Consider the following 23,514-nt stretch of genomic DNA (forward strand, 5'->3'; position numbering starts at 1 on the left):
TGACCGTGGGGCGTACGGAGCTAAAACACCAAGGGATGATTGTGGTGCTGAATGAACCCAGTGACCATAACCCAAAAGTAATTTTAGGGACAAATGTGATGGAGCATTGTATGGATGAAGTGCTGAGTCTGTTGCAGCAGTTGGCTGCCACCACACCGGGAGGAGGCCGACAGAGGGCAGTACAGCATGAGATCCGGGCCCTCCTACATCGGCAGCAGGCGAATTTCATGGGTGGAGAGATTGGTGGAGTAAGGGTGATGGATGTGGCCCCCTTAGTGGTGCCACCAAGGAGTGAGATGATGATTTGGTGCAGGGCAGCAGTAGGCCCCCAGGGGCGCGATTACCCGGCGATGGGGGAGCCCACGCCTTCAGAGCACTGGCCCAGGGTGATGGCGGCCAGAGGGGTGATTGATGTCAAAAAGGGGAGCGTGCCTGTGAGAGTGCTGAATTGTAGAGAGGAAGAGGTTAGCCTTCCCCGCTACGCCACCAATGCCAAGCTGCTCACCATAAATCCCCACGCCGTACATGAAGCTATCCCTCCTACCTTTGCATCCCCCACACATAGTGGCACACCCCTCGAACGGTCTGAGGAGGGGTGCCAGGAACTGCATGTAGGCACCGAGGCGACACCTACCCATCACAAAGAGGGGGGTATACAGGGTAGTCCAGGAGTACAAGCAGGTCTTCAGTAAACACCCATTAGACTTCGGGAGGATTAAAGGGGTTCAACACCATATCCCCACAGGCACACATCCACCCATCAAGGAGAGGTATAGGCCAATCCCACCAGCACATTATCAATGCGCTAAAGACATGCTGAAGAACATGAAGGAGGGAGGGATCATACGGGATAGTTGCAGCCCCATGGGCAGCTCTACTTGTACTGGTAAAGAAGATGGATGGCACCATGATGATGTGTGTGGATTACCAGAAGATCAATCATATAACGCATAAAGATGCCTATCCTCTTCCCCGTATCGAAGAGTCGCTGGCTGTGCTGAAGACTGCTAACTACTTCTCTACCCTTGACCTCACCAGTGGGTACTGGCAGGTGGCGGTTGCACCAGAAGATCTCGAGAAGACTGCGTTTTCCACCCCCATGGGACTCTGCGAGTTCAACAGTATGCCGTTTGGGTTGTGCAACGCCCCAGGGACCTTCCAACGGCTCATGGAATGCTGCCTCGGACACCTCAATTTTGAGACCGTCTTGCTATATCTGGATGACGTGATCGTGTATTCCCAGACGTACGAGGCACACCTAGGGCACCTGGCTGAGGTGTTCGCGTCTCTTGCCAAATATGGGATGAAGCTGAAGCCCTCCAAGTGCCACCTGTTGAAACCCAAAGTGCAGTACCTGGGACACGTGGTAAGCGCAGAGGGTGTCGCCCCAGACCCCGAGAAGATTACCGCTATACAGGACTGGCCGCGACCAACCACAGTGAGAGAGGTGAGGCAGTTCCTGGGCCTGGTGGGCTATTATCGCCGCTTCATCAAGGGGTACACCAAGAAGGCCGCACCTATGCAAGACCTCCTCGTGGGACAGACCAAGGGTGGCAGAGCACCTGGACCCCCGTTTGTGTGGGAAGAGAAGCATGAGGAGTCCTTCCACCAGCTGAAGTCGGCCTTGACTGGGGAAGAAATTCTAGCGTACCCCGATTACGGCCTCCCGTTCGTCCTCTACACCGACACCAGCAATGTGGGCCTAGGGGCAGTCTTGTCTCAGGTCCAGGACGGGGAGGAGAAAGTGATCGCCTACACCAGCAGGAAACTCAGGCCCACGAAGAGAAACCCTGAGAACTACAGCTCCTTCAAGCTTGAATTCTTGGCTCTGGTGTGGGCAATCACCGAAAGGTTTAAACATTACCTAGCAGCGGCAAAATTCACTGCCTACACGGACAACAATCCGTTAACCCACCTGGATACGACCAAGCTGGGCTCCCTAGAGCAAAGGTGGGTGGCTCGGCTGTCTAACTACGACTTCACTATCAAATACCGAGCCGGCCGCAAGAACACCAACGCGGACGCGTTATCTAGAATGCCGCACCTACTTGATGAAGGGGCAGAAGAAGATGACCTTGAAGAAATCGAGATACCCGAGTTCCACCGGCCACTGGCTGAAAAACCCTGCGTCAGTCAGCAACAGGTGGACCTGGACCCGTTACCCAGTCAGGGATGGCAAGAGGCTCAAGATCAGGCGCCTGCTGTCCAGTTGGTCAAGACCATGATTGAACAGGGTTCCTCCAGAATGGACCTCGCTGCTCTCCCAGAAGCCCAGCGGCTATGGAAAGAAAGGGCCCAGCTGTGCCTCAATCAAGGGAAGCTGTATCGAGAACTGATTAACCCAAAGACTCATGAGAAGGTTCACCAGCTGCTGGTTCCTCAGGCCAGTGTGCCCAAAGTGCTACAAGCTTACCATGACGGTGCCGGGCACTTTGGTTGGAAGAAGCTGGAGATGTTGTTGAGAGAGCGGTTCTATTGGAGCGGGATGCGGGAGTCTGTAGAGGCCTGGTGCCGAGAGTGTGGTCCCTGTACACTGAGAAGAAGGGACGAAGCCAGCCAGAAGGCCCCGCTACGGCCAATCATTACCCATCAACCGCTGGAGCTGGTCGCGCTGGACCATGTCAAGCTCACACCTAGCCGAAGTGGGTACACCTATGCCTTGACCATCGTGGACCACTACTCAAGATTCATGGTGGTTGTCCCAGTCAAAGATCTGACCGGCCGTACTGCAGCGAGAGCATTCCAGGCCTACTTTTGTTGACCGCACGGATACCCTGAAAAGGTGCTTACGGAACAGGGGTCGGCCTTCGAAGCAGAGGTGTTTCAAGAGTTCTGCCAATTATACGGTTGCAAGAAAATCAGGACCACGCCATACCATGCCCCAAACTAATGGGATGTGTGAGAAGCTGAACCACCTGGTCCTGAATCTCCTCAAGATACTACCGTTGGAAGAGCGAAACCTGTGGCCGGAAAAGCTGCCTGACCTGGTAGACATGTATAATAATATCCCCTGTGTGGCTCTCCAAATGCACACCGGCGTATCTGATGAGAGCCCGACCGGGCCGGCTGCCGGTAGACCTGGATATGGACTTGGAAGTTCCAGAGGCCCTCCCTTCGACTGCGGACTGGGATACCCGGCGGCAAGCGCAATACCGACGGGTCCAGGAATATGTGGAGAAGAATTTGCACCAGATTTGAGAAAAACAAGAACAGCGCTTCAACAAGCGGGCTCCAGCCGATCCCTTTGAACCTGGGGATGTAGTGCTGAAACGGAAGAGAAGAACTCACAAGCTCGATGACCAGTGGGAGAAAACCCCGTACGTCATACAGCCCACTGAATGGGGGAACGAGAAGACTTGTCTGATAAGTCGTGACCAGGGGAAGACATCGGCTGCCGTTTCCAGAGACCACCTGAAGAGGTGCCCACCCCCCTTGAGAGTGGCAAATGAGGTTCCAGTTCCCATGCCGAACGGGGAAAAAGAGGTGATCCACACAGTGATGGGTGACTTTCCAGCAGACTGGCCTACGCAGAACGGCGCGGTGATTGTTCCGGTGATAATGTTCCCACCACCCGTGGAAGAAATGGAAACGAAAACCTCTGCCAGTGAGCCGCTTGGACTAATGCCCAGGGATGCACCTATACCACGCCCCAGTAGGTCTCCGCCCGCCATACCTGCCATACGGGAAGAGGAAACCAGGTGTTTCTTCTATCCCCTTGCCCGTTACTAACGACACTGGGCGCCGAAGGTCCACACGCGCCAACCTAGGTAGGCCCCCGCTTAGGTATAGGGAAACAACCACCTAGGGGTGCAGCATGTTGATTGTGTAAATACTGAATGAGTGAGCACCAATCAATCCGAATGACTTACCTAATTTGTACCGTCCGTAAAAGGAGAAAGTTGTCCCCGTTGGGACCATCAATATGTCTATTTCTTGTCTGCCGTATTACTACCTTGCAACAGCCCACATGAGAAACTACTCATGAACAAGGCCGAGAACTTGCAGGCCAACCACGAACTTGAGGTCTTGTAAATAATTTGTGGGCTGTATTCCGTTGCTGCCTCCGGAGAGGCAGATTGGAGGGAGGACCCGCAGCAGAGCAGGCTGGGGTCCGGTCACCACCAGGACCAGTGACCATCCTCCGGGGGTCAGGGGTCCCCCTGGACGTGGGGTCCCCTGAAATGATAGCCGGGTGCGAGACACCGTACCCGTTCCCGCTCGGGTGACCTGGACCAGGACTGGGGTAAAGGGGTGCTGCCCATTTCTTAGGGGCAGCATCAAGGTGTAGGTTGCTTGGGTGGGGTAGCGGAAGAACATGGACCCGTCCGTTATTAATAAAAATGTTTTTATCGTTTGTAACGTTTAAGAGAAAAGCCTCCCGTTAAGTTATATGTTTTCAATGTTAAATTTCTATTTTTCAGAAATAAAACCGGTGATGGACGGGCAGCCCACGGACAGTCTGCATTTCACCAAGGGGTCACGCCCTGGACTAGCCAGGTAGTCACAAACACAACATCATACACACACCCCCTCCCCTGGATAGTCTACATCAGTCACACAAAATCCTTGTTGCCTCCTCCAGGGTCTGATGTCCACACCAGGTGGGGCGAAGCCAGGTGGTTGGCCCCACCCACCGAGGAGTTCACAGGCCTGGAGGCGGGAAAAAGTAGTTAGTTCAGTTTGGAGTTCAAGTGGAGTGGAGGAGTGAGGTTTGGAGTTGAAAGTGAGAGGACAGAAACTGTTAGTGTCTGGGTAGGAGCCCAGGCACTGTCAGCAAGGTCGGCAGATGGTGGTGGCCGTCTGCAGGAGGTGGTACAAGTCAGCGGAACCGTAGGACCGGGGACGGGCGGTGGCCCGCCAGTACCGAACCAGGGAGCTGATCTGTACCAAGCACAAAGGCAGGGCCATCGGACCCCGACCAGGCTGGGAGCTGCCGACAACGGTCAAATCCGAGAGTGACCGGAACCCCAGGGGTTCCCTAACACCCAAGACCCAACAGAAGGCAACCGTCCACACCGTGAGAATAAAAAGCCACTGCCATAGGCTAGAGATCCAAGGGCCAGCGCCTGCGGGCAAACGGGCTCGCTCGGTACATATATGCCGGGGAGCGGACTACCGTTGGGAAACCATCGGAGTTAATTACATTCTACGAAGGTGCAGGGAAAGACAGCCACCATCAACCTGTCCGGGGAGATCAAAGACACTGCAGCCGGCTGCGGGACCTGTCCATCCAGCCGTTTGGTTTACCAGAGACTCTGTGAATCTGTGCCTGAGTGAGTACAACAGTGCCATCCGGCACTGTGCCGCGCTGCCCCTGCAACCCTGCACCCCGGCCATCCAGCCTCCCCGTACCGCCACCGGGCCCCGGGATCACCAACCCCTACCCACGGAGGGGGAACCAACATCCTAGCTGCTCCCTGCCATCGCTCCCGGGATCCCCGTCACCAGCAGCGGTGGTGCCCATTATCACCACGACCCGTGGGTGGCGTCACGAACTATCTCCCCAAACAAACCACCCCCTTTTCACTCGTGGGCGAGGAGCGCTGCTCGAGTCCCCGGGTCCGGCCCACCGCTCGAGCCACCGAGCAGCAGCAGCAGAAGTCCCCGGACCCGAGCGTAGCGAGTGCGGCCCCTCCGCCCGCGACATTAACACCTTGACTTTCCCCTGAGGAAGCTACAACTCCTTGTAGCGATACGCGTGGGGTTTCCACCCCACCCTTCTCATGATATTTGCTCTGCCATTTACCCCGTGTAGTACCCCTGGGTATGTGATTTGCCTTATACTTGTTCCAGACCTTTGTTTTCAGGGCAGATTACTTTCATGCGGCTTTGAGGTATTTGTATGCAGCAATTGTCCTTCTGCTTGCTATTGTTTCATTTAGTATGCCGTGCTTACTGCCTGTCATTGATTGAACAAGGTTTTTTGGCTATCACACTCACTCTGACTTATCATGTGGGGTTTCTCTTTGGCTTGCTGAGAGGGTGGGGTGTATTTTGGTGGCTTATATTATTGGCACCAAATGTATGTACAAGCTTTTTGCTTTTTTAATTGTTTTTAATGAACATCTGTGTGTTTGTATGTCCTTTTTGATTAATAAATTGATATTACATGGTCATTTCTGGTGATCCCACTTGTTGCACATTTTCTTTTTCTCTTGTGTACCGACATTAACACCTGTCGCGGCAAAGAACATGGCAGCGGCGGCTAATCCCTGGCCCCATACTTCCCTCCCCCTCCATTTAACTGTATGCCTCGGGTCAACGGGACTGGGCAAGGCCACCCCGTGTCAACGCCTGACCCGACCCGAAACAGCCCGGCAACGAGTAGGTTTAACCGCCTGTTCCCTGGGGTACTACATACACTATTTTAACCTTTTCATGACCTAGGACATATATATCGCTTCCCCCCGGAAGCGATCGGACTGTGCAGTGATAAAGTAAAATAAATACAAATTTTTTTTAAAAAAAAGGGTTTTTAAAAAATATTTAAAAAAAAACTCTAAAAGTTCAAATCACCCCCCTTTTGCCCCATTGATAATAAAACAATATTAATAAAAAATACACATATATTTGGTATAGCCGTGTTCAGAATTGCCCGATCTATCAAAATAATAAATCGATTAATCTGGGCGTATCGAGAAAAAAATCCAAACGGCAAAATTACATTTTTTTGGTTGCCGCAACATTGCATAAAAATGCAATAAAAGGAAATCAAAACATCGCATCTACGCAAAAATGGTATCATTAAAAATGTCAGCTCAAAATGCAAAAAATAAGTCACACTGAGTCTAAAGGGTGCTTTACATGCTGCGACATCGCTAACGATATATCGTCAGGGTCACGTCGTTAGTGATGCACATCCGGCGCTGTTAGCGACATCGCAGCGTGTGACACCTAGGAGCGACGATCAACGAGTGCAAAAATGTGAAAAATCGTTGCTCGTTGACACGTCGCTCCTTTTCATAATATCGTTGCTGCTGCAGGTACGATGTTGTTCGTCGTTCCTGCGGCAGCACACATCGCTATGTGTGACACCACAGGAACGACGAACATCTTCTTACCTGCGTCCACCGGCAATGAGGAAGGAAGGAGGTAGGCGGCATGTTCCGGCTGCTCATCTCTGCCCCTCCTCTGCTTTTGGACGGCTGCCGTGTGACGTTGCTGTGACGCCGCACGAACCGCCCCCTTAGAAAGGAGGCGGATCGCCGGCCAGAGCGAGGTCGCAGGGAAGGTAAGTCCGTGTGACGGGTGTTAGCGATGTTGTGCGTGACGATTTGCCCGTGACGCTCAACTGACGGGGCGGGTACGCTTACTAGCGGTTTCCATCAAACACCATATCACATACATAGTCATCTGCTTTTGTTTTGGCCAAAATATTATTTAAAGGGGTGGTTCACCCATATTTTTTATTGTCTAGATCGATATTATATTGAGAAACAATGTTTCTCTCAAATACCTTGTGTTGTCAATAGTGCCTGTGAGAGGCGCTATTGCAGACCGCTGCTCCCCGTTCAGTGACGTACCCGTCCAATGCTGCCTCGTCACATCCGTGCAGCCGGCTACATTCTGAGCCCATCTGCTCCCTGCTCCTCCTCCCTCCTCCCTCACAGCACGTCTCTTGCTTGCAGCGTTCTGCGAGGAGGGAGCAGGAGACGCGCCGTGCTGTGCTAGGAGGGAGGAGGGAGGAGGAGAGAGGAGGGAGGAGGAGGGGGGGAGGGGAGGAGGAGGGGGGAGGGAGGAGGAGGGGGGAGCAAATGGGCTGTGACAGCAGTGAAACACCGCTCACAGCTCAGAGTCTGGAAGACTGTAGCCGGCTGCACGGATGTGACGAGGCAGCATTGGACGGGTAAGTCACTGGACGGGGAGCAGCGGTCTGCAATAGCGCCTCTCACAGGCACTATTGACAACACAAGGTATTTGAGAGAAACATTGTTTCTCAATATAATATCGATCTAGAGTCTAGACAATAAAAAATATGGGTGAACCACCCCTTTAAGCCTACCACCACAACAAGATAGACTCTTTTAGCAGGGTCTTATTTTACTGTAACCTATTAAAACTTTATTAAAATATCCAATACTCTTTTTAGGTATATTTGTGCCACAGGGGAGGGACCAGATGTTGTGTGTCGCCCCTGCAGCGGTCGAACTGCTCGGATCCAGGGTCTGCTGTGGCTCGAGGGTCTCCAGACCCAGGGGCTTACGGCCACTTCAAATGAAAAGAGGGGGGTATTTACAGGGGATAAGAGTTTGTGACGCCACTCGTGGTTCGCAGTAAGTGGAGTACCACTACTGCCGATGGGAGTACCCGGGGGAGATGGAGTGGGGCAGCTGTACCGCCCCCGCGTCAGGAGCCTGCCGCCGCTCCTCGGATCCGGATCTGCGGTGGCTCGAGGAGTCTCCAGACCCGGAGGTCGGGGTCACGTGGCCACTCGGAATAAAGGGGGGATTATTTACAGGGGATTTTATGGGCAGTTCGTGATGCCACCCGTGGTTCATGGTAAGGTGTAGTACCACCGCTGCAATGGGAAGTACCCAGTGGCGATGGTATGGGCAGCCAGATGTTTAACCCATGCACGGGTAGGGGGAAATGCCCCAGGACTCGGTGTTGGTGGCAGGGAGGTGCCGTTTGGATGGTCAGGGATCGTTTTAGTACTCATTCAGTCCAATAATGCTGACACCGACAAACGTGGTAAACCAAAGTTTGTAGTACCGCTACAGCAGGGAGGGAGCACGCCTGGATCCCGTGCTCGATGGTGTTGCTTGTTAGCCTGTGGCCTTTTCCATGGCACCTTTCTTCTAAATGGTCCCTCTAGCTTAGAACTATTGGGTCCCACTCACCAGTATGGCTAATTGGGTGAGCTTGCTCTCAGGGTTCACGCTTGGGATTTTCTGGACTATGTAGTGGGAAAGTCCTATCCCCCTCGTTGCACTAGGACCCCAATTTTGGAGCGGGTGGAGAATGGATCTTGAAGGCTCCGTTCTCGTCGGGTAAATTGTCAAGACGCTTGAAGCTCCTTCTTGACCTAGGGTCCACATCCCCCGTCGTGCCCTGGCCCCTGCCCGGTGATGGCACAAGGCCGCCGGCTGTCCTCCTCGACAGACCGTGCCCCTTGTTGCGATCCCCCTTCGACTAGGGTCCAGCTCCTAACAGGCCCAGACCAACGTCTGCCACTTAGTAAACCAAGGAGCGCAGCTCCTGACCTCTCCTCTCAAGAGTCACTCCTGAACTGACTGTCTCCTAACACTCCTGACCTCCCCTTACCAACCCCCCAAGTGGGCGACCCTATTCCCTTCAGGTCTGCCACTGGTGTGTCTGGTGGGTGTGGTGCAGAGTGTTCCTAGGATTTTTATTAGCCTGTTCTTAGCAACACCAATATGCCAGGGACCCGTAACCAAGGAGAAGGTGGATACTGATCAGAAGGGCAGATTGCACAATACCCTGTGACGACCTGATAGGCCAGGGCGTCATACAGCCAGATGACGTTCCCTCCACGGTTAGGGGAGGCCTAGAGACTCTGGATAGTGGAGGTGTAGGGGAGCGCAGTGCAATTTGGAAGCAGGGGAGGACAGCGTACTCACTCAGGCAGTGTTGGTAGTGATGCGACCGCAAAGCAGGCTCTGACACAAAGGTAAACCAAGTCTCTGGGCGCCGCTGCCTCTCTGGGGGAGCCTGTCCAGGAGTCCGCTCCCTTTGATGTTGCTGGTGGTCTTGACCTGCCTCCTTGCACTAATTTTAGATGTTTTCCAGTGACCCCTTGGCTTGAAGCTTTCAGGGTCCTCTCCCTAAGTAGAGGAGCTGTGCTCTCGATGGCTGACACTTGGGATTTCAGTGGGCTGCATGTGTTGGAAAGCCCTATCCCCCTCGTTGTGTTGGTGCATTCGATCTCTGAGCTCTTGGGGACAGTTCATACAGATACTATCCTCCACAGGTTAATTATCAGGTTGCGTGAAGCTACTTCCTGATCTAGGGTCCAGTACCCCACCATGCTCGGTACCAGTTTGGTTACCAGGTACTCCGGTGCCGACCGTTCTCCAAAACTAAGTCTGGCTCCTTTCTCCAATACCCTGTGACCGGGTTTCCGACTCCTACGGTCCCAGACCACCGCCTGCGACCTAGCCAAAAGTCCCCAGGGAGCTCCAAAACCCAGCTCCTCACTCTTTGGGAGATACTACTCAACTCCAGGGAGCTGCTACTCCCAGCTCCTCACTCTTTGGGAGCTACTGCTGTTCTACTAAGCTTGGCTCTGCACTTCCTCTCTCTCACCAGTCTGTCTGACCCTTAGGCGGGTGGCCCTATTCCAGCTAGACCACCCACTGGTGTGCCTGACAGGGTGTGGTGTAAGGTGTCTAGGATTTGAATGCTGATGGAGCAACACCAAAGGTTAGGATCCCAGAACCATGAGGGTTGAGTCCTGCACCAACAGATAAAGAGTGCAGTACTCTGTGACACCCTGACTAGTTCAGGGACGTCACAGTTGCAAAAGGGGCCAGCTGGAATATGTAGTTCCACTGGCAGCAAATGGTACTGTCACAGTAGCTGAAGTGGGTCGCTAGACACCTAAACGCTTCCCTCGTGTCAACAACAATTGTCAATAGCAGAAGGTGGCACTTTCAGAGATGGCATAGGACCTCCGGGGACAAGGTGGGGTCTGGATGCAGATATTGGAGCGCCCGTGATGTTTGTGCAATTACAAGCAGCCAGACACATGGGTGAACTTGCAAACATAACACTTTACTGACGTGAATAATGGCATACAGTCTGTTTCTTAAAGGCAAAGAAGCAGCAATTCACTCTATTGGATACACTTAGTATTTTACTACAAACCAAAGAGGATCCCAGTGGTCAAAAAACACCAATAAATGAGATGAAGGGAAGACCACTGGTAAAGAAGAGACCAAGGACAAGTACTTAGTGAAATACAAAATCCATTTAATAAGGTGCATGTGACAAGGTGCAGGTTCATCTCGGGCATGGTCCCTTTACTGCCTCTCATTCCTCATGTGATATGTCCCTCCTCCGTGCTACTGCCCAGGGGCATCATACACCCGCCCCTTGTTAATCTTCTAATGGACACGTCCAGACTAATATTCTCCACCCCTCTATTGATTTCACTCCCTGTCTCTGACATCATCCCTGACAGGTGAGTGAGACTAATATCCAGGCACAGACGCGACGCGCGCATGCGCTGTTCGTGCCTCCTGTGGGGGTGGCCGCCGGGCGCCTCTGGGATGAATAGGTGGATGACGCACGTCCTCCCCCCGTTCCTCCACGTGGTGTCCTGTGGTCGCCGCCTTGGAAAGCGGGACATCATGACATGGAGCGCGCCGATTTGCTGCTGGATCCTTGCCATTCATTTATAAACCCACACTCTATGCACTATGGCCAAGCCTCCTGACAAAGCCACACCCGGTGAAACGCGCGTCGAGGCCACGCCCACCGCCACCAGCCTGTCTGCTAGCATTTCCTATCATGTCTCAAGGTAATTTCCCTTAACTATATACCCATTTGACATGCCACCCTAGCGTTTGCAAATTGAGAGAAAACACATTGGTGATTACTATTTGTCTGCTCTTAATTATATGCTCTCCTTATCTGCTTCGCTACTGGTTTTTGATATTAACCCTTTGGTTCTAGCAGCTTCACTATACCTGCTGGTGGTGTCTGTGCAATTCTGTGTGTCTAACGATTTTTAGATCTTTTCGTCATTACTGTTTCTCTTTGTGCCACGTGCACCTTATTAAATGGATTTTGTATTTCACTAAGTACTTGTCCTTGGTCTCTTCTTTACCAGTGGTCTTCCTTTCATCTCATTTATTGGTGTTTTTTGACCAGTGGGATCCTCTTTGGTTTGTAGTTCTTATTGAGACCCTCCCTTTAAGGGAAGCTGTAGGTTTATACACTTAGTATTTTGCCTATAAAAGAAAGTGTCTTCTCCTCATACAACCAGCAAGTTTGGGCCTCTCAGGGCGGCTGGAGTACAGTTCTCCTCACTTACTGTAGGAGGTAATATAATGCGCAGTCCAGGTAATGCTGCGCTGGGGGAGGCACCTTCACGGGTTGGCTCCCCGTGGTGACACACTGGTGGTATTGAGCTACTCACGGTTTTGGCACTACCGTTCCCTATTGCAGGGGGTAGGACAGAATTTGTGACATAGAAATCACATAACACTGGTTCTGGCTGGAAGTGAATAGAAAACCAGTATGCAGGAGAGCTCAGGTTCAGTCTTCTCTCTCTTGGCTGTAGGAAGCGTCACTCCTTTGTGGAGGTGATTATATAAAGAAAAAGATGTCCCCTCAGCATGAACTGTGATAGAGCTTCTGGGAGCTTCTTCTCTTCTTCTCTATCCCCTGACTAACCCTGTTTGATCCAGTTTACTGGATGTTTCAGCTCTGAGATGGGAGACTCCTCACAGCTGTTTCCATGGCAGCTTTTTGTGAGGAGAATCAACACCCAAGGTTATGTGCACATGCTGCAGTTTTGTTTCTTCAGTGAAAACCGCACCCTCTGGCTGAAAAACGCATCAAGAAAGCATGCATTTTTGCCGCGTTTTCAGTGCGTTTTTGCCCAGTCATTTTTTCACTATAGTCAATGGAAAAATGCAGCTCAAAAATGCAGAAAAAATTGACAGCCTGCTTTTTTTTTCTGCCACCAAGACTGCAAGGAAAAAAGAAGCAACGTGCGCCCAGCCTTTCTAAATTCTCCTAGACTTTGCTGGGGAAGGTAATGCATGCAGTTTAGGGCAATAAACTGCACCAAAAAATGCCACGAAAATTAGGAAAAAAACGCAGCGTGCGCACATGGCCTTAGGCTATTTGTCATGTTTTTTGGTGCAGTTTTGTTGTCAGCAAGTTCTGACTTTTGACTTCCCAGCAAAGTCTATTAAATTTCCGATTTGTTGTGCGTACGTTTTTTGTCTGCAGTTTGTCAAAACCCTTTGACAAAAAAGAATCAGCATATTCATTCTTCTTGCATTTTTGTCACCCATTGAAATCAATGAGGGGATGAAAAACGTATGCAAAAATGCATGGTTACAAATTCCAGCATTTTACAAATGCTCTACTTGCAGCATTGACAACAAAAACGCTGCCCCCCAAATTGTTCCATGATTAATAAACACTTCACTGCTGGAGTCAAAATCTCTCTCTCTCTCTCTTCTTTCACTTACAGATTAATGATGGGGCGGGGTCTCGTAGACGACTGCCATCACTAATCTAGGGCTTAGTGACAACTGTGGGCTGCCATTAACTCCTTATTACCTCTATTGCCACCGCATCAGGGCAGCTCTTTTTTTGGTGCATCTTATGGATACGCTACTTCTGGGGTGGCTGTGGGCATCTATTGTTAATAATAATAATATTAATAATAATAATCTTTATTTCTATAGCGCCAACATATTAAGCAGTGCTTTACAATTCAGGAGGCTCATATACATATAATATACATAAACATATACAAACAAGTAACAAGTATAGAAGATACAATATTTAAAGGGAAAAAAGGCAACCCTGCTCGTGAGAGCTTACAATCTACAATGAGATGGGGGAGGGGCATGGTACAAGTGCTTATTTACAATAACAATCCAGCCAAATGATCACAATATGAACATATAAGTAAGTGACACCCTTACTTATACAGCTATGCGGCTGTGGAACGCAAGCAGTGTCCGGCCATGGAACGCAATCGGGGGGCGGTCCTAGGTTTGGTTATTGCCATCACACGTGGTTCCGGATCTCAGATCACGTGAACGGAGCATGGTGTGACACTCATATGACGCCGCTTCCGGTTTCGCGTCATGACGCGGCTGTGGAACACAAGCGGCGCCCGGCCGTGGAATGCAACAGGGGGGTGTCCCCAGGCATCACACGTGATCCTGGATCCCAGATCACGTGAACGGAATATAGGGTGTCACTTACTTATATGTTCATATTGTTATCATTTGCTATCCCCAGACTTTGGAACGGGAGTATCATATTTCATTATATGTATTTGGGGACTATAACCTGTCATCATATGGATTGAGGGTGAGGTTCGATGTGGATGGGGGCGTGCTTGTGGGTGTGTGGGGGGTTGGGGTGGGTGGATTGGTTGGGGTTGGGGGCGGCCCGCATCTGACACAATTTAAAAGGAGACCATGAGGTATCAGGTCCTCCCCTTTATCCAGACATTCTGCTGTCCTGAGAACTATTGGCAAGTTGTATATCAAGCCTCCTGATGATCCGTTGCTGGAGAAACGCGTTGAGGCGATTCTGGGGCATCTCTGGGACGCACACATGACCCCTTACACGATAAGTGTCTGACTACCTCCTCATGATTAATTTGTTTGACTTTGTCTGGTTAATTCCTGTTACGCATTTGCACTTTGGTTATGCATTGACACTTTATTATTAGACTGGCTTCTTGGGGCAGGTGAGCTGTCTGACCAATTGCACTTTATTTTGCTCTTGAAGCCGGCCGGTGATTATATATTTTTTGCACCTTACATTGCGCTATGCACTTTATTCTGATGACCATTTGCATCTTATCAAATATGCGTATTAAGTTGCCATCTGAGCATTAATTGTATGTATCTAATTACTCTGGATACTCCTGGTCTTGGATGTATCTAATTATCGTGGATACTTTTGTTCTATAATCACTCCAGGATATACCAGAGCTAATTGAGGTTAGTCTGAACTTGGTGGTCATGTGTGATTGTCCCAATTTTTTCTGTCCACTTAGTTTGAATGTGCCCTCTCCATGACCCCTTACTCTATCATTCATGACTGTTTTGAGGGTCTATTAGGGATTCTATAGGGACAGCCACCGCTGAGTGGGGGCGCCATTTTCGTAGATATCAGGGTGCCGACCCCCGCGGTAGGTAGTGGACAGGAGGGAGGTTCATCAGATAGGGTGAGAATCTTACCTTCCTCCCTTTCTTTTCCGCTTATAATTGCACAGGGTTTTTGGATATTTTTAAACAGTAACTAATAAAATTTGTGTTTTATATTGCTATATAATTTTCCACTATTGTAAGCATATTACAGTTATGTACACAGAAGGCTATTGAGATCAGTTAAAGGGTATCAGGTAGGTAAAGTAATTTTTAAAGGGGAATCTGTCAGTAGGATCAAGCTTCTTATAGGTCTTTAGGTCATAGGAAGCTGAATAAAAGGATACTTTGATATCTGCGATCCAATGTATTCTCCCGGAGAAATTCACATTTTTCTTATATGTAAATGATCTGTTCCGGACTATGGGATGGACATTAATCACCCAGAGAATCTACCTGCAGAGCTTGTTTTAAATAAAAGGGGCATTACCAGTGGGATATGTGATGGCTTCTCTTGACACTGCAGCGCTGTGTGTGATTATCACTGACACATCTGCAGGATCCTCTCTGCAGTGCTGCAATATTGTTACAAAACAGCAGAGATGTGAGAGCTGCAGCTGCTAATGTGTTTGTAACAAGACAATGTTCAGTTCTCCTGTCCTGTCTCAGCTCTCTTTATTTAAAAGAAGCTCTACAGACAGATTCTCATGCAGATTAGTGTCCGGCCAATAGTCCTGAACACCTCATTTACAAATTATAAAAATGTGGATTTCTGTGGAATAAGACATTGGATAACAAATATCAAGATATCATTTTATTCTGCTACCTATGACCTACATGCACATATTGATGGCTTAGGTGGGTGGATCCTACTGACTGATTCCCTTTAAATTGGGTTCTCAGGCTTTTATATGGATGGCTTGTAGTCAGAATACACTTGTCAGGTTTCCGGGATTTCCAGTTCTCTTTTGAAAGAGCTTGCCCTCGGTTAACATAGAGTTTACTGTTCTGTTGCCCTACTTCCTGTCCAGCTGCTTAAAAGGCCGCCTCTAAGCCTAGTCCAGTGCCTGAGTATACTGCTTGCTGTGTGCTCCTGCTTTGCTGCTCCTATTTCCTGATTGCCATTTGGATCCTCCTGAAAGACTACCGACACCGACTCTGGACTTTACCCGGTTTCATCAAGCTGTGCCCGGACTCCGTCTGCCGTCTTTGGTCAGCACTTCTGCCCGGTTCCTTCCGGTTCGTAACCACTCTGGACTATCATCCCGTACGGACACTTCTGGACTTTACCACTTGCCCCTTGTGTCCCGGCTGCTGCGCATTTAGGCCTTCCGGGGTGATTGCCAGACAGTCCCTGTATAGGGGTTCGCTCTTGGTGGTCTCCCTGGGGGAGTCCGGTGCGTGGCCCCGGGAATTCCCTTCGCTCCGATTCGGGAAGGTATTTCGTGTGTTATTGTTTTACTGTGTTTGTTCCGTTTGTGTACCTATCGTGGTTACGTATTATAAACATCTCTGTACCAAGAACTCGTCTCTGGTTGTCATTGCTCTAACGCTATCGAAATCCTCAGAACATACAATAGTATTACAACACTATTGATGCTTGAATGTTGGAGGCTCATACTCATTAGCCACACTGATTAGCAGTGTGAAGGAGCATCTTGATCTCCAAAGCTTCTTCACTGCTGTACCTATGAAGAAGATGGTTGTGTTTACCCCCACCTCCATCATAGTATGTCATTCTCTGTGGTCCTAAAGAAGACTTTTAATTAGGTGTATGGTATATGTTAAATGTGGTGTCCTGATACAGCAAAAACGGAGACCGCACAGTGGCTGGCGTCATCTAGAGCTAAGGCCTGGTAAGACAAAGTATATTGTCATGTTATTGTCTATTTTATGTGCTGTAAATGTATTAACAATGTATAGTAAGATATGTTAGCTGGATAAATGTTTGAGGAATATGGACATTTTAGCATGCATAGCTAGTGGGCACTTCCTGGTTAGAGGGAAGCTTAGAGTTAAGAAAAGGAGCAAGAGATGGCCAGTGATTTGGTTAGAGAGATGGGCCTTGTGAAATGCCAGTTCTGGAGAAGGGTTCGAGTAAGGGAGACATGGTGAGGTAGTCTAGCCATATGGGAACCAGAGCTATACTTGGAGGGTCCAGAACCTATGGCTCACTCCGGACGGGCTTAGGGAAGTCAAGTGACTAGATAGCCGTGGACAGTAATGCTAAGAAGAGTGGGGGAGTGGAGGCAAAGGCCCAGTAGCATGTGGGCATGAGGTCCTAAAAAGTGGGAATAGACCAAGACTGAGTACCCCAGGAAGTTGCTGTAGCAGAATCGTAGAAAAGGAGGTAATGTTTGTCGCAATGGTGGAAAGAGCCTAAAGGTACCGTCACACTAAGCAACGCTCCAGCGATCCCACCAGCAACCTGACCTGGCAGGGATCGCTGGAGCATCGCTACACGGGTTGCTGGTGAGCTGTCAAACAGGCAGATCTCACCAGCAACCAGTGACCAGCCCCCAGCCAGCAGCGACGCGTGGAAGCGATGCTGTGCTTGGTAACTAAGGTAAATATCGGGTAACCAACCCTATATTTACCTTGCTTACTAGCGCACACTGCTTAGCGCTGGCTCCCTGCACTCCTAGCCAGAGTACACATCGGGTTAATTACCCGATGTGTAGTCTGGCTATGTGTGCAGGGAGCAGGGAGCCGGCACTGACAGCGTGAGAGCGGCGGACGCTGGTAACGAAGGTAAATATCAGGTAACCAAGGAAAGGGCTTCTTGGTTACCCAATATTTACATTGGTTACCAGCCTCCGCAGAAGCCGGCTCCCTGCTCACTGCACACTGCACATTCAGTTGTTGCTCTGTCGCTGTCACACACAGCGATGTGCGCTTCACAGTGGGAGAGCAACAACTAAAAAATGGTCCAGGACATTCAGCAACAACCAGCGACCTCACAGCGGTTGCCAAGTTGTTGCTGGATGTCACACACAGCAACATCGCTAGCAACATCGCTGTTGCATCACAAAAGTCGTGCCTCAGCAGCGATGTTGCTAGCGATGTTGCTTAGTGAGACGTGGCCTTAAGTTTGGCTTGTCCAGAGAATCCCAATATCATGTGAGTCAATTCTAAGTCCATGATGGTGTCTGGACACCACCCTGAAGAGAAAAGTAAGTGCTGCACACTGTGGCTGAAGTGATATACAGACACAGACGCCCTCTGGGGAAGGGTGCAGATCCTTCCCCTACATAGCGACATATTTTTCCACCTGGAATTATAGTTGTGCCCTGTTGATTTTAATAGACAAAGCTGCAGCACCAGACATGGCTGCATATTTACATAGTAATCACTGTGTCAGTACTGCAGTAAAGGGACAAACATCTACTTTTACTGGGAACCTTCGCTTAATGATCCCTCATGATCACACATTGTTAACCTGTTTTAAAGCTAGGCATTTAAAGTAAAATCCAGAAAAATATTTTTAAAAAACTAAAGCAACTACACATTTTCACATTTTATATTGAGTTTAACATCACAGATTTCAAGATGGTAAATGTCATAAGTGCCCACAAAGGTTATTATAAGATCAGTCTAATATTTTGAACTCTTTTGAAAAAAATGGTCCAAAAGGAATAATTACACAAAATAATGTAAAGTATATTAATTATTGCTTACACTGCCACTGTTTAAGGGCCAGCAATCTGTTGAGTAGACAGGGATACCATTTCTGCAGTTCCAGTCATTGTTTATTATGCTGCAAAGATGATTGTTTTGACCGCTATTATGATCATTGCCTCCCATCACTGGATTCTCTGCTATACTATCAAGACCAATTGTTGGATGCAGTGGTCATATGAATATTAAGAGAGAGCAATACTGCTGTACATGGTGCACTGGTACAGCGGCATTGGCATGAAGGCAGTATATTAAATTAATGGTGTGCCTTTCATTAATTTATGCAGTCCGTCTCCAATTTTTAAAGAAGTATTTAATAGACTATTAACCTTGTTGATTAAAAGAATACATTAACATAATACATTTTATTTGGTGCATGTATGTGCAAATCAATTTAATATATAAATACATTTATGGCTTCTGGCAATCCTTGGTATGAGCAACAATAACGTTTCTCAGTTTGGCCCAAAACAACTGCTGCCCATCTGCATCTTCTGGCCACTTCAGGTAGGTTTTCTTGTCTAGGATCTTGGTGAGCTTATGGTAATGCTGAAGTTCTTCTCTATGGATGTCATCCAGGAACACCAAGATAAGGGAATCCTTACTCTCTGCTACAAGTCTGTAAGTTGCCATTCTTATCTCCAGGGAGCACCAGTTACTCTGAAGGTGACTACGCGTGATAACACAGATGGTCCACCGGCTGCTAGATATACTGTCTACAATGTTCTCTACAATGTCTCTGCCGATCTCAAAGTCTCGGTTATGGATACACACTTTAAAAAAAGGAGGACCGTTCTGCTCCAAGTTAGGGAGAAGCTGCTCTGTTACCCATTGTTCATCGTTGGCATTATATGACACAAATACATCGTAATCATAGTGGTCCCTTTTTCTGTGCCTATTATTCAGCCGACATTTGATTGTATAAAACATGTACAGTATATACCACCAGATACTTTCATATAAGATAGAAATAAACATAAATATCAAAGTACTGACTAGTGTAACTAAAAATGCAATAAAACCTAGCTCAGTATTGCAGTTCTGTTCTAAGAAGGGGATTAAGTAAGAATATTGTTCTTGAGTATTAACAAAACAATGTTGATTATAAAAGTCAAGGAAAAAAGCTTGTGTTTCATACTTCACCCACTGATCCAGCCATGAAAACTCACAACTACAAAAAAAAGTTGTACCTGGAAGAAAAACATATTTTAGACTTGTCATATTAGCCAATACATTGTCTGGAAATCCATAAATTTTTTCACTTTCTATCATTAAAAATCTGACTGATTTTAAATCTCGAAACAACACATTAGAACCATAGTCCGTTATTCTTGAATTTACTAAATGCAAAATTTGTAGGTTTTTCAACCCCAGAAAGAGTTTCTGCACATCTAATGCTGAGAAATCATCCAATTCATTGGCATTTTCAAAGTGAAAGAAAGAAAGTTTTGTTAAGTTTTGTAAATTAGAATGAAAGATGTCTGAGTTTGATTTTGAACGTACGTCCGCTATCAAATAGATCTTCTCCAAATTTGTAAATTTTTCCAGTGCAGCTTCAAATTTTACATCATAACAGAGAAGAGCGTAGATATTTGTTAAATGCAATTCTTTTACTTTGTAAAATGGAAATTCATCACAATTATCAATTAACACGTGAGGAGATTCAATGCTCAAACTTTCAAAGTCATTAAAATTTTTGAAATATTCATATTCAATTGTCAGTATTGTGTTAAATGTTTTCAGGGACATTTTTTTCAGTGACTCCATGTTCTTTGACCATGACATGCTCACCATGTCTTTAAAGTCAAGAGCAATCTCTTCAAGCTTTCTTAAATCTTTAAAGGCCAAGTCACTAACGGTTTCTACAATATTTTCATTCAAGGTCAGTTGCATTAATGAAAATAGACCTGCAAATGCAAATTCAGTCAAACTGTACAAATGATTACTCTCTAGATTCAGAACTTCCAGAGTCTTCAAACCACGAAAGGAATATTTACTGATTGTCTGGATCTTATTGTCATTCAGTGAAAGAGATTTCAGTTTTTTAAGGCATTTAAATTCATCTTGAATTAGGGATGGTAAGTAGTTAAATGACAAGTTAAGGTGAACAAGCTCCATGGAAATATTCTCAGAACATATTTTAATTGTTTTTATTATATTGTTTGACAAGTTTAGCTCCTTCAGGTTTTTAAATTTCTTCATTTGAGATGCGGCCACACTTTTTATCAAGTTGTGCGATAAATCTAGAATGTGCAGTAAGTTGCAGGAGCCATTGGATGTATGGATATATGAAATATAGTTTTGTGCCAGTTGGAGGTCTTGAATTTTAAAAAGTGATACATACATACAGATGTTGAAAGCAGGAAAATGAGAATTGAAAAATGAAATTGAGTCGACTACTTGGATCCCAGAGTTTTTTAAAGCTGTTACAGATGAATAATATAAATTAGGTTTAAAAAAGGATAACTTTGGAAAGTTACATAATGAGTTGTATTCCAGTTTAGAAATTTCTGTTCCGTCTATGTTCAAATAAGTAACATTAAAGTGCATGAAACTGTTATTACCTGTTGGATTTTCATTCACCAGACAGTCTGTTTCTCTGAGTTCATGTAATCTGTAACTAATTAGAGTTAATCCTTGAAGGTTTTCTAGTTTAGGAAGATATTGCGTTATTGATGATAAAGTTTCAATGCTGTTATCATCCAGAATAAGATGTTTCAGTTGATGAAGATTGTCAAATATTGATTTGTTCAGTGATGAAAAGGGGAATCCTTTTAATTTAAGCTCTTGTAGCGTATAAAGTCCTTGTAAATCAAGATCATCAGTAAATGTCTTCTGTGTTTGATGCATCCACAAAACAGAGAGTTTCTCAAGCTCCAGAAAGACCATTGGTGACATCATAAAATATCCATACATATAGATATAAATTATGTTTGTAAGATTGGAAAAAGCTTGTGGCTTAATGGTGACATTAAACATCTCCAGAAACAACCAGTCTGACGTCACGGGAACTTCTAATTCTTCTATAGAAGTGTTATAGAACCTACAGACCGATGCAAGGCTGAAGTTTCGTTGGTCAAATCCGCCAAACTCAAAAGATGTTCTAGTACTGTAAGTATCAAAAAATTCATGCTCTATAATGTCACAGTGCTTTCGTATCATACCAAGACATGAAGAATGGGTAGACATGAAGAAGGCTAAGCAAACCAGACGAAGAATAGTATCCATGTCTTCAGATCGCTTCATGAAGCTAAGTCTGATGAATATATACTAGTTCTTTTAGCTAAAATTTTGCACTAAACGAATTTTCAATTTTCAGTTCTTTTTACTAACTTTAAATACAGCAAAGTAAAGGAGAAATGAAAATTGCCAATTTAGCATTGAGCAACTTTTACATGTGTTTCTGTAAATGAGATTTCTATATTATTGGTAAAGTGTATAGGTTCATTATGTGATCACTGAGGTCTCATCCTAGTCAATACAATACATGACAGGGCACATGACCACTCAAAACCAACAGCTAAAAAATATGGGGTATACTATAACATTCTACATGCACAGTTATCAATTTAGCCATCTACTTGTCTATTATTATATCAATAGCACCATATTGGATGTTGGTGCAGGAACTGCGATACAAGTCATTTTTCTAGCAATACTCAAGGCACTAGAGTAAAGACTGAGGAGAATATAGGAACCCCCTCACAACTTTAGATTTGCTCAAGATGCTAAACTGGCCTTAGGTGGCTTAAATTACTCTAGTATTGGTTACCCTGGATATGATGCAACAGAACTGAAAGCAGATCAATCAGGAATGGGTTGGAAGTATTGGTATCTATAAAGAAAAAAACAACAAAGCATTCAATATCAAATTGTAGTTGACACGATAGAACAACTAGCTGAAGATTTAGTAGCACAGTCTTCCAGGCCATAGATTGGTAACAGAGGTCAAGCTGGATCAAGATGCAGTAGGTGCAAAGAATGAGGAGGTATCAGGAAGATTGAATTACATTAGGGCACGTTCAGGTTCAAGATTAATATTACTAACCAAATCAGAGAAATCACACTTATGTGTAGAATAGAGATCAGATGGGGGATAGTTTGAATAGACTAGCTTTGATTTTAGATAGCCAGGTGGTTGTACACATGATGCAGGTGCTATTCTGTGTTCATTGCTTTACTGTGGTGGCGAATGGGAATGAATAGTTGCAGCACTGTAGCCCAGCGAAGTAGGTTTCTGACAGACTGCTTTGAGAAGAGCCTGATAGTCTATTGGTTTGACTTCCGTATATGAAGCCAAAAACATTCCCTCATTACTGATTATAGCAAATGTTTAAAAGGGAGCTCTATTCAGTTGTTGATGCCAATACTGTTACCATTATGCAGCTAGTAAAGTAGACTGATAAAAGTTATAAAAGGACCAACCAGTTCCTCATTATAATACTTTTTCCTCTTTGTTAGTGATGCAAGTTAAAGTTAGCTAGTGGTAGAGATATATTCAAGGATTCCAATGCACTGATGTAGCACTTTTGAAGATGTTAACTGCTTCAGTTCCTTCTTACAGTAAATATCCTTCCCTTTTCAGGCTGTATTGCACAAAAGCTCCATAGGTGTTATAGGCACATCTGGTGAGGTGGATTCTTTAAGCCATAGGTCTCAGTGAGCAACATAGATTCAAGAGGATGGCAAAGGGGGCATTACATGCCAGATGACATGTGGATCTGTAAGAACCAAGACAACAGGAAATTCAGGATAGTGGACACGCAAGTGGAGCAGGATACACCGGAAGACACAGTGTGGCTATATACAGGAACTGAAGAAGTATAGTTAGACCAAGACTTACAGGAAATAAATGGTTATTGGCAGAGTTGTATGCCACCAGGAGACAGAAAGTTTTAAACAATCAGCAAACAATTGTTTAACCACATGCTCAAGTGATGAGAATGCAAGCTGGATATTTGCTTGAAGAAACGATTACACACAGTTACAAGAGCTTTGTAGTGTGAACAGCACCAAACTTTAT

At 46.8% G+C, this 23,514-nt stretch overlaps 1 protein-coding gene across 1 annotated transcript; it reads right to left on the reverse strand.

The window, feature by feature from the left end:
• Nucleotides 1-18,868: 18,868 nt before the first annotated feature.
• LOC142313358 (uncharacterized) lies at nucleotides 18,869-21,719 on the reverse strand. Its single transcript, XM_075352373.1, has one exon. It carries the CDS (start codon nucleotides 21,717-21,719, stop codon nucleotides 18,903-18,905), a length of 2,817 nt encoding a protein of 938 aa, XP_075208488.1. The 3' UTR covers nucleotides 18,869-18,902.
• Nucleotides 21,720-23,514: the final 1,795 nt, after the last annotated feature.

This window comes from Anomaloglossus baeobatrachus, chromosome 5 (genome assembly GCF_048569485.1).
Source record: "Anomaloglossus baeobatrachus isolate aAnoBae1 chromosome 5, aAnoBae1.hap1, whole genome shotgun sequence".
In the NCBI taxonomy this organism is placed as follows: Eukaryota; Metazoa; Chordata; class Amphibia; order Anura; family Aromobatidae; genus Anomaloglossus; species Anomaloglossus baeobatrachus.

What these genes read in the sequence shown, in the direction of transcription:
- LOC142313358 (XM_075352373.1), bottom strand. Translation starts at nt 21,719, where the DNA reads ATGGATACTATTCTTCGTCTGGTTTGCTTAGCCTTCTTCATGTCTACC.